This window comes from Chiloscyllium plagiosum, chromosome 14 (genome assembly GCF_004010195.1).
Source record: "Chiloscyllium plagiosum isolate BGI_BamShark_2017 chromosome 14, ASM401019v2, whole genome shotgun sequence".
In the NCBI taxonomy this organism is placed as follows: Eukaryota; Metazoa; Chordata; class Chondrichthyes; order Orectolobiformes; family Hemiscylliidae; genus Chiloscyllium; species Chiloscyllium plagiosum.
In genome coordinates, this window is record NC_057723.1 from 46752235 (window position 1) to 46770601 (window position 18367).

Here is an 18367-nt window from a genome sequence, read left to right on the forward strand (position 1 = left end):
AAGGTGAGGGTAGGGACTAAATCAAAATAGAGTTGGAGGGAGAAATGATGCACTCCACTCCCTGCGCAGTGACAAACACTGCCCTTAACTCCAGGGTGTTGGTCGACACCGCGTGCTCCTTCTCCAAGGACACCCGGACTTTTGTTGCCTTTTTTTTTCTTTTTCTTCTTAGTGTGATGCTGTGTGAATCTCCTGGTTATTTTTTCCACCTAAGTGCGGTAGTGCTTATTTTATCCCCAGCACCCATGGTGTGTGTGTGCAGGTGTGAGACACAGTGAAAGACACAAAGTGCACCAATCTTTTATTCAATTTCCACCACCAGGAAGATAGGAAAACACCCGGGTGGCCAGTGACAAACACTGCCCTTAACTCCAGGGTGTTGGTCGACACCGCGTGCTCCTTCTCCAAGGACACCCGGACTTTTGTTGCCTTTAATGTTACTACCTCTTATCCCATTGGTAGAAGCGTCTGTCAATCACGTTTACAGAATTGACGTGTATGCGCAGGCGCGGTTAAACGTGGCCAAGTAGGCGGAACCCCTGCGCCATGCGGTTGTATAAAGATGACGTAAGGGCTGTGAGGGCCATTTCCGATTTTCTTGCAACTGGCTTCCGGTTTCGATCAAGTCTCAAGCCCGGTCTTTTGAAGATGGCTGAAGACTTCGGTTTCTTTTCGTCGGACAATGGCACCACGGGCAGCGCCGAGGAAGATCCGGCCGCCGCCTTCCTGGCGCAGCAGGAGAGCGAGATCGCCGGCATCGAGAACGACGAGGGCTTCAGTATCTTGGACGGGGGCGAGGTGCCGTCGGCCTTGCCGGGTCACTCCTCTCATGACACTGGAGGTGAGAGTGGCCGGGGAGGTCGTGCCTCTGGGAGAGGGCTGGGTGATGGAGATGTGGCGGTGGATCTTGGATTCTTGCGGCGATCTCGCTCTCACTGTGTGGCTTGGCTCGGCCCGGCTCGGCCCGGACCTGTCGAGGTGGGGCTGGCCGAGTTCATTCTGTCTTTGCTTCCGGCCTTCCCGCTGCTCTGACTCAAGTACTTCAGTGTTCGGTTTCTGGTGTCACCGGAGTCAAACCTGTCTTCCCGCACTGTCGCCTCCTGTGTCTGAGTGACCATGGCTAGCGGGAAATATCCCAGCAGCATCCTAACACCGGCTACTTTTGCAAAATAAAATCACTTTTTTTTTCTCACGGTTTTCTTCCTGCCCCGGTTTCCGCTCCAGCGCTGCTGTTCTTTATTCAGGCATCTGTTGTTGTGCTATTAGTGGAAGGGTAACTTATCAGTGCTCACACGTTTATCATGTTTCCCACGTAACGGAAGACCCTGTCGCAAATTGGCTAGAGCATTGTTAAAATTGTGAACGAAGCATTTCTTTTGTAGGCTGTTTACTTTAGACTCCCGTTGGGTTGTTTTACAATACAATAAGATACGATTCTATCTTTTAGTTAAGCGGTCTAAATACTAACGAACTGAAAATCGGTATTCAGATAGTGCCTACTGGTGATAAGATATATAACCTTTAGTTCTTCCTACATCAGTACCTTAATACCTGGTCCACCCACTGATCATGTGAAGAAGCGTCTTAAATTTTTTATCATGCCAGTCAAAGTTTCCACCACCATTGGCAAATATCAGTGCAATTAAGCGAATTTGCTTATGCGATTTAAATGTGCAGCAGTTTAAAATATCCTGGCTGTACTAAAATTTTGCCTTTTTTTTAAAATAGATGTTGAAATAGGCCAACAAATATGTAAGGAATTTGTTTCCAGTATGTGGTTCTCAAGGGTATAAAAGCATCAGTGCCCTTTCACAAGTCAAAAAGCACATGAAGAAACATCCTCGTTAAGATAGTTGCTTCTGAAGTTACTTTATTGCTCTGACCCATTTAAGGTTCACTAATGGTATTCCTCTATCAAATGCAGTCTTTCTTCCACTGTCAAAGGACAACACTATATAGACACCTAGCTGTGAAACATGTATTTCTGTGGCAGTATTGTTTGTAACTAAACTTTTTTCCCAGAGACTTCTGGGAGAATACAGTCATGGGGTTGACCAATTGGAGTAGTTCCTGTCGAGTAGGATTGAGCTACTCTTTGCCAAGTTGCAGACTGATTATATCCTCTGCTTGCTGCTGATTTGGGTTAGGCTTGTTTTAGTGATATTTTGAAGCTGTTAAAATAAATGGTACCACCTTGGAGGCAGGGCTTAATGCGCATTTAGTTAAGGTTCCTTGTAAACTAGTATAGGATGTCTAGTTTAAAACTGCACAATATTATAAGTATATATAGAAACAAGTGGTGTGGGGCATGATTGCCTTCAAAATTTAAAGTTGAAATCTGAGACGTCAAAAGGGTAGAAACTGTACCCTTTCAGCTTTACACATGTAGTGGTAGTGCTTTAAGCTGTGACCTAACTAGTACTCCTAAGTTGAGTGCATACCTTTTCTTGAGTTATTTTAAATGTTTTGCTAGCTTGTCTTTAGTTTTCAGTTTAAATACTTTTGGTTGATATTTTCCTTGTGATCTTGCTTAATGGAAGATTGATAGAAGAATTTATCAATGTCCTTAAACACTAACTTATGTTGATAACAATAAAAATATTGTGACTCAAGTCATTTAATTGTGGAGTACTTCAAATCATTTTCACTCTTCCCTATATGGGACCTGAACTGTTAGGGTGAGAACTGAGTTAAGTGGAATGGATACAAATTTTTCAACGCACTTCCATAGTGTCAGACAGCAGAATTTCTAGTTTACTAATGTGAAACTTATTTTCTGTTTGTGTACACTGGGCAAATGCCACTTGTGGAAAGTGTTCTAACAGTTTAGCCCATGTCTGAGATTTAAATAACTATATTTTCAAAACTCTGATCTGCCCTGCTTTATTTAATAGGTGACTTTTATTCCACTGACCTGAGCCAAACTGATTTGCATTAAGCTGTACACTTCAGATGAGCATCTTTGAACTTTGCTCAATATAGTTCACTGTTTATCTGACTTCCTTCATGTCATGTGAAGGAGCTGCATGATCTTGCTGGACATTTAATCCAGTTTTCATGTAAATTCAGGTACTGTCTTTGACTCCCAATATCTAAAACAATTTGAGGTTGCCATAAGTTTAATAACTAGAATTGGTCTGTTAATGAGGCTGGTGTGCCAATATGCAAAGTTGCATATTATTCTCAAATTATTGTAGCATCTCTGAACCGAAACAGTAAACTAATTCGGATTGCTAGTCTGTACAACTACTTTTCCCTGCCTCCAGTCTAAATTTCCTGACTCTTTAGTGCAGTTTCCAACCTTGAAGGCCTGATGAACAAACCATATTGACTGCACCCTTGTAACTGGGTAATATGATCAATTTTAATGACGGGGCAGCTCAATTACAATGATCTGTTTTCTATTTGTCCTTCATTTCTGCCCTTGCCTGGGTTTGTTGTCTGAAGCCAATGACTTCACTCAGTGTGTTGCTGTATGATAAAATTACTAAGACTGAATTTGTGCTGCCCTTGATATTAAATCAAAAATCTGGTCTCTTGCTCATCAGATCCAGGTATACATAGCTATAGTCCTCTGCAGTTAAAATAAATTTAGACAGTTCTGAAAACCAGGACTGTTCACATGGCTTATCCAATTACTTATTGGGCTTTTATCACTGTATTCTGATTCCTTTCAAGAATGACTTTTTTTTTGCAATATTGTACTGAGCTCATGTCTATGTTCACATGTTGATGTAGCTTCCTGTTAAAGGGTGATGGATCAAGATTCTCTTTGGATAATCTATCTTGACTCTAGTGCATACATTTTAATACTAATGTCCAATACTTGCCCTCTTGTTGCCTTCTGGATGTGCAGATACTACAGAAGCCTATTAAACTCTTCAGAGTTGAATCTGGAGAAGAGGCAGTGCATTTGGGGAGGGCAAACAAGGTAAATGAATACATAATAGATATTAAGATCTACAGGCAAACCCAAATGTTTACATCTGCATGGACCTTGGAAGGCAGCATGTGCCAGTAGATGGTTATGGTAAGGCTAATCAGTTGAAATAGAATTCATTGTTTATTTTGGATGTTTTCCTGTCATGTGAAGGAGCTGCATGGTCTTCATGCTAAACACTTAATCAGTCCCAATCAGTACTGGGGCTGCAATTACTTGTAGTATTAGTGAATAAAATGAGAACAAATGTACTGTCACCAAGTTTAGGTGATGTGTAGGTCATAAGGCAAATGGTAAGGATGGCATTCTGCAGAGGGATATAGATAGGTTGAGTGAGCAACAAATCAATGTAATCTAGAAAAATAGATGCATTTTTGTAGGAAGCAGATAAATTGAATATTTAAGCAGACTGCAGATGATGAAATTGATTGATCTCTGAATGTACTTGACCACAAATGAGTATATACTGGCATTGGAGGGATTTTTCTCAGGATAGTGTCTGGATTTTGCCACCTGAAATGCTGCTCCAAAAGAAACTTGGGTGCAACATGGAGTGGATTTGTTGAGCTGGAAAATTTGGTTTTGGTCAGGTTTTTGGCTAACCCAATTGAAACTCTTTTACAGCATCTTTTTTTAAGTGTGGTGGTGATATCAAAAAATCCAGCATTGAGATTTTTAACGTCAAGGATATTGCTCCCCAAAATTGCCAAAGCATTTGAAATAGAATGAGCATGTTCCAGTTTCAAATGCCATTGAAACTGGAGTGTTTTTCATTTGACCTTTGAGCATGAAATGCAGCATCTTAAATTATTTAATACATGCCTTGGTGCATAACTGTAGTTTGAATCTTGCATGCTATTGAAAAATTAGTACCAGCAGTAACCTACTGTACCACACTTTGGTCAGTAACAATGAGGCTAATGGCACTTTCTTGGAATTTGGACAGCAGCTTCACATCCTTGTTCACTTTAAGGTGAACAGCATAAAATTACTGTGAAAGTATTGCTGCTTTCCATTCAGAATTGCTATTTAGCTTATTATACAAGTTGAATAACTCCTCATTGGGTTGTTTCAAGATACAATTCAATTTATGTCTTTCATGACCACTGGTTTTCAAGAACTTTGAAACAAAAATACTTCTGAACTCCACTATAGCAAATAGTGGCTACTGTGCACAGTGAGCTCTTGTAGCAGTGCAGGGGAGGAACACATTTTACACTACATGATGTATTTGAAACAAAGATTCAACCGTCTTAAATCCTGGCACGGTGGCTCAGTGGCTAGCACTGCCCCAGCACCAGGGACCTGGGTTTGAATCTCTACCTCAGGTGTGGAGTTTGCACATTCTCCCCATGTCTGCCTGGGTTTCCTCTGCGTGCTTTGGTTTCCTCCATGCTCAAAAGATTTGCAGGTTAGGTGGATTGGCTGTACTAAATTGCCTATAGTGATGGGTGCATTAGTCAGGAGTAAATGTAGGGGAATGGGTCTGGGTGGGTTACTCTTCAGAGGGTCAATGTGCACTTGTTGGGCTGAAGGGAATCTAGTCTTATCTTTTTAAACAGGTACTCCAATTTCACTGAAAAGTGACTGAACTATAAAATTCCTTGTTTTGTTGGCATGACTTGTTTGGTTTCTAGATTTTTTTTTTTTTCTTCTAATCAGTAACTGCTTGAGCTTCTCTAAGCTATGAAACATTTAATTCTCTCAGCCACAGGTTTTTACACTTTTGTAAACCTATGCATCTCTTTGTACTGACTGAGCCCACACAACCTTCTAGATGGTTTTGTCTTTGAGATACTGAACCTCTGTCACTAGATGCTCGTTTCTCTCTCTTGCTAATACACCCTATTAGCTGAAGGTTTTGTCAAGGCTGTAAACCCTTGGTGTATGCATCAACAAACATCAAGTACCTTACGATCACTCAAGTGTTTGTGAAAGTATAAATCATGCCTCCCCTTAAGTGGATGAACGAGTGTAAACTAAACATTACATCCTTTTCTTTTTTAGAAGGAAAATTTCCCAGTAATAGTTGAATATTCATCAACCAAATCTAAAAAGGAACAGCAATTAATCTTCCTCTTTGCTTTTAAATGTGGGCTATACTACCAAACTTGATGTTAGCAATATAATGTGGAATGAAGCTGAACCATAGAAATGTCATGTGGTTGATTTGAACAATATGTAGTAAATCTAGTGAACACAAACCTGTAGGTGTGCCTGCCCCAGATTCTCAGCACATTCCAAATGCTATTACAAACAGCATGAAGTCTATATTGCAGTGTTGAAATTGGATGAGCGGCTACTTCTATGTAATACATTATGTATGAACTTATTTGGTAAGAAAATTCTGTAAACTAGTTTTCACTGCTCTCAATCTTTGCACTAAAGTTGTTCTACAGTGGTGACTCACTAAATATTCTGAACTTTTAAAGTCAATATTTGTTTTTCCTCAGGTGGATTCGAAGAAGAGCTGACTGCTGTTAATGGTGAAGTATACCAGGTTGGCAAAATTCTCAAATGCAGTATTAATGTGCTTTAATTGTAATGTTACACGTGTTGTATCAAAATTTTGGCCTACTGGATATGGATGATGTGAAAGGTTAAATGCAATTTAGTGAGATTAAAAGTAAAATTGTAATGTTTTAGTTCTCATTCATGTCTTAGTCACAAAATTCTCTTGACAAAAAGCAATCATTAGGTTAGTTGCCATTCTGTTGGCTTTTGATGCACGTCCTTAACCTGTTAACCACTGACTTTTTTTCAATTGAAAGTGCTGGAAATTTTATACACTGAGCTATTTATTCTAAAAATAGCTAGTAGTTTTACCAAGGTGCGCTCGTGCTGTAACCTAAAAGCCAATGAGGTAGCAGCTGGAAAGCTTAATCAACGATATTGCTTTGGTCAGCATAAATTTACTAGTCTGCTGTCAATCTTTAAATGAAGACAACCAATTTACTTTAACTGAGTACAAATCTCATTTTGAAGTAAATCTCTGTAAGCCTTGTTTTCCATTTTGATTAGAATCACTAAAAAGTGAACAAACATTGAATTTCTGATCCAAATTACAATTGGCAAACTTGCACCTAGTGTTGTATGCAGTGGTAATTACCAGTGCACTTGAGCCTTCAGGATCTTTGCATGCCTTACATTCAAGTTGTACTGACCAGGTGCTAGAAAATGCATAAAAGCTGAAGTGTAGAGGGGGCAAAACAGTATATTAAAATGCAATGATTATCACATCACATCACATCTGCATAGATGTCACAATTGAGTGGTGGTTTTGATGTCATAAAAATTGGCAGTACAAACAGTGGATTAAAGTTTAAGGGAGAAACCTTCAACATGCAAATGGAGAGAATAAAAAGACTAATTGGACCCATTAGTGTGTTCTGGGTACTATATAATTTAATATAACATAAAGGTCAACTTAACAATTGTCCATATTCTATACTTGAAGCAGATAGAGAATTGCAGTCCCAACAATAGAAATTGAGTTGTACTTGTATAATCTGTTTAAAACAGGAGTCAAATTGTCCAAATGACAGTTATGCTGCAATAGCTCGAGCAGATCGCTTGAGCCAAGAACCTGAGAGCATCCGAAAATGGAGAGAAGAGCAGATAACTCGCCTAGAAAATCTTGGTAAGAGGAACTTGTACAGAATCAGTGATTTTGAAGCCTTGGCTTTAGCCATAGCAAGAAATGGAAATGTAGAAGTGTTGCTTTCATGGATTTGGAAATAAAAACTTCTGTCAATATCCTAGTTCATTGCCTTGACATTGGGAGAAGAAGCTTCAACTAAAACATTAGTGTGAATTAAATGTGACTTGTTTTGTCAAGCTTGTTTTGATCTAAGCTGTTCATGTAAATTCAGGATTTTAATTGTTACTTCTGACTGAATGGAGTTGGCTCTCTAAAAATGGCAGTATTACCTTTCCCAAAATACCCAATCCAGTGAGGATTCTAAGGTCCTGCTGATATCTGAATATTGAAGAAAAATAACACTTCAAGAATCCTCATTGATTTGTTAAATTTTGCACATCCAATGATTTAAATCAATCTCTTTTTAACTTCAGTATCAACCAGTTTGTACAGCTGAAGTATTCCGTTTAATGGTTTTCACCTCCTCAGATGCTGCTTCTCGAAAAGCAGAAATGGAATGGAAAGAGAAGGCAAAAAAGGAACTAGAAGAGTGGTACATTCGACAGAATGAACAGTTGGAGAAAATAAAAAAGAATAACAGGTATGGCTAAATGTATTCTCTTTACTACAGCTTTTTAGAAAAAGAATCCCAAGTTCTGAATGCTTGCTTAATGACAAATCAAATGTAGATTCCCACATGTTTTGATTTGCATGTTTTTGACTATTTTATGTAATTATTCACCCAGTTGAGTGACTACAAAATTAAGTTTTTCATAAATTCTAGGTACCAGCTGAATAAAACAAATGCACTCAGTTAAGCTTCAGTACTATTAGTGATTACTAGTACCATCTGAACTAATCAAAGAAAATGCACTTATACAACTATAAATCTAGATATAAACATGGAATTTAAAATACTGGCTTGACTAATTTTCAAATTAAAATTGTTAATTGGGAACAAGCAAACCTGTTTACTTCACAATGCTCCATTGCATTGACATTACTGTCAATAGTATTGATGTAACTCTTGAATGTTTGGGCACTTGTTGTCTTAACAGCTTAACATACTATTAGTTGCATAAAAGACAGCACAAATTCATTATCAATGTCTCCTGTATATGTAGTGACACTTAGCATGTTAAAATGTTTACATTGGCTAACCTTGTACAACTGTCACCTGGGAGATAAAACTGCTGCTTTCCCTTTCTTATAAGAGGGGCACAAGGCTTCCCTTGCAACTACAAAATGGTACTTGGCCCATACTTCTGTCTTTCTCCATTGTGTTCAGAATTCAGCTATACTCAATTGTTCAGACATCTTATCCCTCTGGGATAACTAGGACCTAAACCTGAACCATCTGATTCAGGGGTAGGGATGTTACCAGTACTAGCTATACTTGAGTTGGACTGAAACACTTAAGGTCCCAACTATATTTAAGATTTAATCAGCTAAGACAAACACCTTGGGCATTTTCTAACTTTTTTTGCATTTTGTTTCTTCAGTATACTGGTTATGCATTGGCTGTGGGATTGCATTTGCTTCCGTTCAGTATTTGTATGCTGCTGAGGAATGGTTGCTAATTCCTTGGTTATTGCAGAACCTATTAAGAATACTTCAAGTAAAAACTTTATGAAATGTAGACTAAAAATTTGGATTTTAAAGCAAAAACAGATTGTTGGAGAAACTCAGCATGTCTGGCTGCTTTTGCTCCACAGATGTAATGTTTTAAATCCAGTGAGTCATCAGCTGAAATTTAAGCTGCTTTACAGGCCTATAAGCAGTAAATAGTTACTACATGAGAACAGTGATATGAAGAGATCTAATCTGTATGTTGAGTCAGTTTTATACATCTAACCATTGAGACATTAAAGATGTACAACTCAAACCCTTCAGTCCAACTTGTCTGTGCTGACCAGTGTCTTAAATGAATGTAGTACCTTTTGCCAGCACTTATCCCATATCCCTCTAAAACCTTGTTATTCATATACCCATCCAGATGCCTTTTTCATAGGTTGTAATTGTTCCAACCTCTGGCAGCACATTCCATTCACAACCCTGTGAAAAAGTTGCCCCAAGGGTCTCAATTTTTCCCCTTGCCCAAAACCAATGCCCTCAAGCTTTGGATTTTTTATCCCAGGTAAAAGACCTTGTCTGTTTACCATATCCGTTCTGCTCAGATTAAACCTCTAAGGTAATGTCTCACACTCTGATGCTCTTGGGAAAACAGCCATTCGAAAGATTTCATTTTACTATTTATTGATATTTACAGGACCAAGTGAACATACTTTGAAGGTGTCAAAGTGATAGCCTGATATTATTGCTCGACTGCTGAAACAAACTCTGCTAATGTTTGGGGAGCCAGGTATAAATCCTTGACAAAGTGGAATTTGAACTCTACAAGAATATTTGGAATTAGAATCTACTTTTAAACAAAATTCCTAGTTGTTAGGAAGAGTCCATCTGGCTCACAGGTGACACTTGAATGCATTCAAATATCTGCATGCAAGTTCTACAAACCACTCTGCATCCTGACTTATCTTGCTGTTCCTTCAGTGTGACTCAGTCAAAATTCTGGACTTCCCTCTAACTGCTTTACTTGGTGAATATACACCTGGTGTTTTCAAGAAGGTGGTGGAACATATTTTAATGTTCCTGGAGCAATGGATGTTGCTGCAAGTACTAAGCTATCAATTTTTAAAACCACCAACATTAGTGACATTATCACTTTCTGCAATTACTTGCGATTTGCAGGAATGTCTGATTCACTCAGTTTGTAGTATTGGAACACTGCAGTTCAAATACTGTTAATATTTGGGAACAGTTTATTTGAAAGGTTTATGGACTTCACCAGTATAAACATGCTTGGCCTTTAATGGTTGAATTAACTGTTCCATTAGTTTAAAGCTGTTCACTTTTGAGCTTGCGCAGTGACTGCAGATTTGGTGATAGAAACCATGAAGTTGTTCAGTGACTATTGCAAAGCTTTCCTTGGGACTAGGAAATTAGATATTGCTCTAATCTTTCCAATTGTTGTTTGTTTTTTTCCCAATAGACATCTCATCGAATTTTTAACCACCACTTCTTTCCTAACTTTATTCCAGGCAAAGATGAATACTTGCAACTGCAGTTTAATAAATTCTTGCTAAAAATATTAACACTGTCCTCTTTTCTTATCCTTTCTCTACCCACCTGTTGCAACTTCTGTGCTCCTTTCCTGTTGGTCTGCGGGTTCACTCTTTCTGGACTAACATGCATGTGCACTAGGATCGCTGACGAAGCTTTCTACAAACAGTCCTTCGCTGATGTGATAGGCTACGTGTATGTTTGCTATTTTTCTTTTAATGCTCTATAACATTTAGAATTTCACTGTTTCAAATCTTAATAGAAACACTGACTTGAAGTGTTCTTTCAATGTCTGTTGAAAAATGTACAAACATTATACTTGTAGAACCAGTTTTTGTTTATCCAGCATTTGGTTCTGCTCCTCATGGTATGGACATCCATGACATGGACTACACTACTTTTTAAAGTGAAAGCTAGTCAACTGAGACTAGAGTCTTCAAACTTGCTGATCTTTAGATGCTATTAGTATGTATGCGGTGACTTCCAAAAATCATTGCTAGCAGACCCTAGCTAAACTACCATGCAAGGGAGGGGAACATTTCAAAAGTCTTAGGTGTGTGCAAAACTCATTTCAATATTCAAACTTCAGTCATGTTTTTGTAAACACAAATGTGCTTTTCAAATACATGTCTCTTTTTAGTTTAAAGTTACACTAAACCCTGAATACTATGGTAATGTGTTGAAATCTTTAACAATGCTATCCTAAATAGAATTTTTCATTTTTTTTCCAGAATGCTGTCTTAAGTTGATTTTTAGGTGACTTGCATTTATTTTTTAATTGAAGCCAGTGCTCCCAAAATTGTTTTACTAGTTCTATAGTCATACACTTGAGCTTTTCTCCCCATCTAGGAATTTCTGCTTGTGTAAGGCTCTTGGAATAGCTAGGCAGTTTTTCCCATGTAGAACAGGTAGTGTATTCTATTGAGTTAGTAGTATCCTTCTGTATTTGTGCTGTTGTCTTACAATTCAACAATCACTTCAATTTTACTGCATTAAATCCTTAGTTCACTCAAGTTTAACCAAATAATGCTTTTCACAGCATAAAGATCTTCACATGGAAAAATAATGTCAGTTAGTGATGCTCTTTGATCTGATTTTCATCACTGTTTCTCTGGTGCCATGCATTTACTTAGAAGGTGCAGCACAGTCCAGAAAACATTCAATCTTCCCTCCTACTTAAGTTGATTATTCCTTTAGTCTTGACAGTCTTATTGAGTCCTTGAATAGAGGTCTTGGGGCTGTTTGCTGTATGGAAATGTTATTGCAAATTCATGGACATGTCTGAGGAAAGGGTGAAGACAAACTAAACGCTTAGCACAGATTGCTTCTGGTTAAACACTGAGGCAAGAAAGGGATAGGATCCAGAATTTAAGATATGAACAAAATATGGATGCACCCTTGTGTCTAAATATAATTAAGACTATTTTAACATAAGGTGGGAGGGATGTCAAATATATAACTACAGGTTTTACAAACTTTTTTAAAGGAAAAGGAATCATTGAGAAATTGTTGAGATTGAGTCAACTAATCATCCAACTTTAACCTTTGCTCCAAGGTATCACCCTTATTCCATGTAGCCTTGTCATAAATGACTAAAGGTAAGCCTTTTGTCCAAACGGAGTTGGTGCATTTGCCTATGAAGTGGGAATAAAGACTGATTTTATGCACACTATAGATTATTGGTTTTGTGTACATTCAACAATATTAAGGATGCTATGTAGCACTGGCACATTCAAAGTTGAAAGCATAAAAGCCTCAAAATGCAGAGCTGAAAATATTCAAGTGTTAAGTTAGTATTGAAATGATCACAAATGGTGCTTGGAACTACCTCTGTACAGAGTTTAAGTAACTCATAGCACTGGATGTTTTACACTACAATGAGGTACATGAAATCTAATACCTAAAGCAATTCAATTTGGCTTCAAGTCACCACTAATCACCAGTCTGGTTCTGATACTTTTCTAGGTGAAAGTGGGTACTGCAGATGCTGGAGATCAGAGTCCATGTGGTGCTGGAAAAGTACAACAGGTCAGGCAGCATCTGAGGAGCAGGAAAATCGACGTTTCGGGCAAAAGCCCTTCATCAGGAATAGTGAAGGGCTTTTGCCCGAAACATCTATGTTCCTGCTCCTTGGATGCTGCCTGACCTGCTGTGCTTTTCCAGCACCCCACACTCTTGACTCTGATACTTTTCTGCCTAACTTTTTTCTTTTCTCGCAAAAATGTACTTTTCTATTCTAGATCTTGGACTTCTGTCTACATTTCATTTTAATTTCTTCATGCTCCAGTGAAAGAAATGGTCAAGTACATCCTGACTATGAAAAAATTGAATAAACTCCACCCATTCATTTCAGTTCTGTTCATCATGCTGTAACCCTGAAAGTGTTTAACATCACAATCTGCTTTCAGACACCTCTGTCCAACCTGATCTTCACCCTCCTGACAATGGAAAGGATGTTTAGCTTGTGATTTTCAATAGTTATGAAAGGAAAATAATTCCATAGTCTTGGGCTTGTGCTAGTCTTCAAAGCATAAATTCAATGCTTGGAATCTTTTACCTTGATCATGGTTTAGCTCTTTGTCCAAATTGGTATTGTACCTGATTACTTCTGAATTTATGCCTGGTGACGTCTCCTCTATAGGAAAACAAACAGATGAAAGTGGATTTGCTGGCATAAAGTTTTGAGCAAATTGTACAATACTTGTGGCTAATTCTAGAATAAACAGTCCAGTCAAATTTTAATCTGCAAGTTTTATAAATGCTACTATACCCTGAATTGCTTGACTGACTTGTAACCAGTCACTAAAAGGAACAAATATTGATTCATAGTTTGGTTTTCATTTATGTTCAGCTGAAGTGGGGGAGCTATCATTGATTGAAAGTGGTTTTTTTTTAAGCTCACTTCTCCAATGAATTTGCATTTCACATTAAGTGCAGTTCAGCTGGGAAGGTTTTTTACTGAATGGAAAGCTTGCTGTTTGTATTGATAATGAGACTTACCTGAAGCTGAACTGTTCTTATAAAACTTCTACCCAGTGCATGGCTCCTCTTTCATTGGAGCAGCAGTGCTCCTTGAAGCAAGTGATTTGGAAAATCTCTTGAGCACTGCAAACTGAAGGGTTTTAAAGTGAGCTGAATGTATCTCTTGATTTGTCATCAAAGTTGTGGCTTGGTGTTAAGCCATTCTGACAAGATTGAGTTCAATTTCTGGTTTTTCAAAGCAGTTGCTCTTGAAGTGCTAAATGAGAATACTGCAAGCTGTTTCCACTTGAAAAGGTGGAATCAACTAGAACTGGTGCAACTGAAGGCCCATGCCTAAATTTTGCTGGAATAAACTAAGGGCCTAATAGGGTGTGGAGGAAGGGTGCATGATAAGCTTAGTCATATGTGCCTGATTGAGCTGGCAGGCTGAAATTCATTACTGAATAGCAACTTTCTTGAAAAAGGATTATAGAAACTTCTCCCTGCTGTTGGCAACAATGCCAAATATTGGGTAAAGGTTTGCCTGCAGTGTCAGCTATAGGAAGTGAGCACCCAAATGTTTCCAAGTTCAGTTGGGAATTTGTTGAAATCATAACCAAATGTGCCTATTTAGTGCATCATCTGTCTTTTTACTATTTCAGAGCTGCTGAAGAGGCCTTTGTCCAGGATTGTAATGAAGATACACCTGGAACAGAATGGGAGCGAGTAGCACGTCTTTGTGATTTCAATCCCAAAACCAACAAGCAGTCAAAGGATGTATCACGTATGCGTTCTGTACTGATATCCCTTAAGCAGTCACCATTAGTCCGTTAGATGCTACATAACACTATGGTGTGGGCATTCTTACTAGCTTTGGATCCCACAACAACGGCCATTAGAATAGAAGGATGAGTGTTAGTCATTCCTGTTTGGACCAAACCATTGTAAATTAAAAGATCAAATGTTTTTTTTCCTTTTTCAATGCCCAATAACTCCAGTAATTGGCAGTCCTGTAGACAACTGCCTTCGCTCCAGGGTTTCAATGTTTAACTTTTTCTCAATTATCAATATCCCTACACTGTCCTTGTGCTGCATCACATGACTATATTTATGCATGAATTATGAGTGCAATCTATGGCCTTTGTTTCAAAATCATGTTGACTACACTTGTGCATTAAAGGTTACATTAAAACACTTGGTTTTGTCTTGCTTAAAGCCATAAGCATTAGTTGAATCAACTCACTAAACAGCCAAAAGATTCAGCCCACTTAAACTTTTAGAATAGTGAAACACTATGCTTCTCATTAGCTTGGATTACTGACAGTTTTTGAGGTTTGAAAATTTTTCATGTTTTGCAACTCTTGACCCAAGATAATCTAACTTTAATTTTCCACAGTACAAACACAACTTCCAGCCTTGATCTAATCTTTAATGCCTTTAATGTATTCCTGTTGTATCTATAACCATAAGTGAGGTGTCAGAGGACTTGAGAATGGCTAATGTTGCACCATTCTTTAAGGTAAGCTGTATGGAGCAGCCTGGGAACTGTAGATGTGAGACTCTGACATCAATGGTGGGTAAGTTGGAGGTGGTTCTAAAAGAAGGTTTATATTCTGTGGGGCAGGGAATTATTTAAGGGTGATCAGCATGGTTTTGTGGGAAGTCATCTCTCCAACACTTTTTTTTTGAGGAAGTACCCATAAGATTGAGGGCAGAGCAATAGACATTGTTTACTTGCACTTCAGTCAGCCTTTCACAAGGTTTCACATGGTAGACTGATTAAAGTTTTAAATCATGGGATTCAGGATTAAGGACCAGGCCAGACACAAACCATTTCAGGGGAGTAGTCCAGAGCCTAAACTTAGTTTGTTTTAAGCAAGTGTCCTGTCAAGGGCAGCAAACCCTTACTGGAGCAGCAAGGTAAACATGCTGACTCAATACAAAATTGACTTTATGGTAGACATGACATGAAGGGCTACTTTTCAGACTAGAAGCTTGTGACCAGGAGTGTTCCACAGGGATTGGTACTGATCCAGTTTTTATCACTTTAGTTAGTGACTTTGAGAATAAAGGAGTCAGTAAGCTTGGGGAGGACACCAACATTGGTGAAATGGTTTAAGATTACACCCAATCTTAATTGGTTCAATGGTGAGTGACAGATTGCATTTAATGTGGATGAATGCAAGATATTGCATTTTAGTGAAACTTGTACAACTGGTCAGATCCTGGGTTGTACTGAACAGACTTAAGGGTGCAGGTACATAGTTCTTTGAAACATGCATCATTGGGAGATAAGGTGGTACATGTTCCTTCATTGCTCAGTCCTGTTGAGATGTTGTGCTGAGATTGTGCAGGATGTTGGCGAGGCCTCTTCTAGAATAGTGTACTGGTCTGGTTGCCTTGTTGTAGAAGGATATTAAATTGGACAGGGTTTGGAAAAGATTCACCAGGATATTACTGAGACTGGAAGGATTCAGCTATTAAAATTTGGGTTTTTTCACTGGAGCATAGGTTGAGGTTGATCAAATCAAGGGCTTACATAAAGTGAATAGCAAGGTCCTTTTCCCTAGGGTGAGTGTTTAAGACAAAGGGGCATATTTTTAAGTGAGGAGAGGTTTTAAAAGTGGTGAGGGGAATATTTTCAACCATGTTGGTGGGGAATTAACTGTTAGGAAGTGGAGGATTCATGTACAGTTACAAAACAAGACAATTGCTGAAATATATGAATAGGTAAGATTTGTAGAGATGGATGCACACAAGTAGGACTATTAGTTTGGGAATGTGATTGGTGTGGACTAGTTAGGTCAGATTCTTACAGCCTGTTTCATTCTGCATGACTAAATTACTCTTGATCCAGTAACTGTCCCATTTAGGCTTTCAGTGGGTTGGGAAAGTCTCATTCATATTCAATGATTTTTGAGTTTACTTTATCTTTCTGGTTCTCTATCTTTAGGGTGACCAGATATCCCAGTTTCAATCCCCTCTTTCCAACAATTTTCTAAATAGCTCAAATCCTGACTTTTCCCTTTCCTTTCCCCACTACCTTTTTTTTGAACTGTCTCTCAGACTTGTATTCCATTGATCCTGTGCTCCCTTCAAAGAAGTTGCCCTACCTTTGTTTACTGCATTCATGTAAAGTTATTTGTAGGAAAAGCTTGCCAATTTTGGTTGGTAAAATTACAAGACCTGTTATTAGGTTCCCACCTTCAACTGCCACACTTGGATTGCTGCAACTACATTCTATCAAGTAGTAGAATCCAAATATTGTGAATTTTTCATATGACCTTTGGACTAAAGATTACTTGAACTTCAGTCTTCTAGTACTTGCAGATGCTGGAGATCAGAATTGGAGTGGTGCTGGAAAAGCATTGCCAGTCAGGCAGCATTGGTTTGGGGTGGGGTAGGAATTGACATCTCAAGCATAAACTCATCAGGAATGCACCTACTGGCCTAAGGGGGCTGAGATTGGGGGTGTGGTTGAGAAGATAATGTGATACATAGATGAGGGTGGGATGAACTGATCAGATGAAGCAGCTACATGGGGAGGAGAAAGGAAGATGGACAGGTAGGAGTGTAAAAGGCAGTGCTGAGTTGGAAGGTTGGATCTGGGAAGAAGGGGAATGAGGAAACTAGTTAAATCCACATTGATCCTGGTGTCATTGGAGGATCCCAAGGCAGCAGATGAGGCTCTCCTTCCCCAGGTGTCAAATGGTTAAGGTTTGGTAGTGAAGGAAGCCCAGGACCTGCATGTCCTGTTGGAGGGGGAGTTAGTGTCACCTAGACACACTCTCTCTGAACCAAACTCTCTGGACCATTTGGGCACTTTCCTCCTCCTGGATCCCTCCAGTTCTAGGGATTTTTGACTCAACATATAATGCAAACCCACAGCTACCTAGACTACACACCTCCCATCCTGCCTCAGTTTTTAAAAAATACTATTCCCTTACTCCCAATTCCTCTACGTTTGCTGCATTTTTCCCAGGAGCACTAATTTGACCATAGAACATCCCAGATGGCCTCCTTTTTAAAGACTGCAATTTCCCCTCCCATGTGGTTGATACCCTCCAGTGCATCTCCACCCTTGAACCGTACCCCTCCAATTGCAACAAGGACAATGCCCCGTTCCCCAATATCCACCCCACAAGCCTCCAGACAGATTACATTTTCCATCACCAGAGGTATGTTTCCCTCCATCCCTTTTGACATTCTGGATTCCATCGGACTCTTGTTAGGTCCACACCCCTCACCAACCCACCCTCCACCACCTCCTGCCACCACAAGTATAAAACCTGCACCCTCCTTTCCATCCAAGGCTCCTATATCCAACAGATTAACCTGTACTTCCACATGTCATCTACTGTGTCCAATGCAGTCGTCTCTACTTCAGGGAGACAGAACACCAACTTGCAGATAATTTCAGATAATCTCTGGGACACAAACCAAACAACCCCACTACTCTACCTGAACACTTTAAGCCCCACTCCACCAAAGATGTGCTAGTCCTGGGCTTCCTCCACTACCAAACCCTAACCACCTGACACCTGGAGGAGGAATGCTTCATCTTCTGCCTTGGGACCCTCTAAACAGACAAGATCAATGTGGATTTCACCAGTTTGCTCATTTCCCCGCCTCATGTTAACCCAGATCCAACCTTCCAACTTAGCACTGTCCTACCGCTCAATCTTGCTCCCCACCTTCTGTTC

General features: G+C 39.2%; 1 protein-coding gene across 2 annotated transcripts; it reads left to right on the forward strand.

The window, feature by feature from the left end:
* The first annotated feature begins 582 nt into the window (after positions 1 to 582).
* Positions 583 to 14858, forward strand: LOC122556694 (clathrin light chain B-like). Of its 2 annotated transcripts, XM_043703749.1 has the most exons (6): positions 583 to 841; positions 6394 to 6440; positions 7463 to 7580; positions 8070 to 8181; positions 10845 to 10898; positions 14327 to 14858. In XM_043703749.1, exons 1-6 carry the CDS (start codon positions 649 to 651, stop codon positions 14496 to 14498), a joined length of 696 nt encoding a protein of 231 aa, XP_043559684.1. In that variant the 5' UTR covers positions 583 to 648; the 3' UTR covers positions 14499 to 14858. The 2 variants fall into 2 exon arrangements, with proteins under 2 accessions (XP_043559684.1, XP_043559685.1); XM_043703750.1 differs by lacking the exon at positions 10845 to 10898 and having other exon boundaries at positions 585 to 841.
* The last annotated feature ends 3509 nt before the right edge of the window (positions 14859 to 18367 follow it).

Coding starts and splice junctions, on each gene's coding strand:
- LOC122556694 (XM_043703749.1), top strand. CDS start 649: ATGGCTGAAGACTTCGGTTTCTTTTCGTCGGACAATGGCACCACGGGC. Junction 842..6,393: donor CTCCTCTCATGACACTGGAG/GTGAGAGTGGCC, acceptor GTTTTTCCTCAG/GTGGATTCGAAGAAGAGCTG. Junction 8,182..10,844: donor AAAATAAAAAAGAATAACAG/GTATGGCTAAAT, acceptor CATGTGCACTAG/GATCGCTGACGAAGCTTTCT.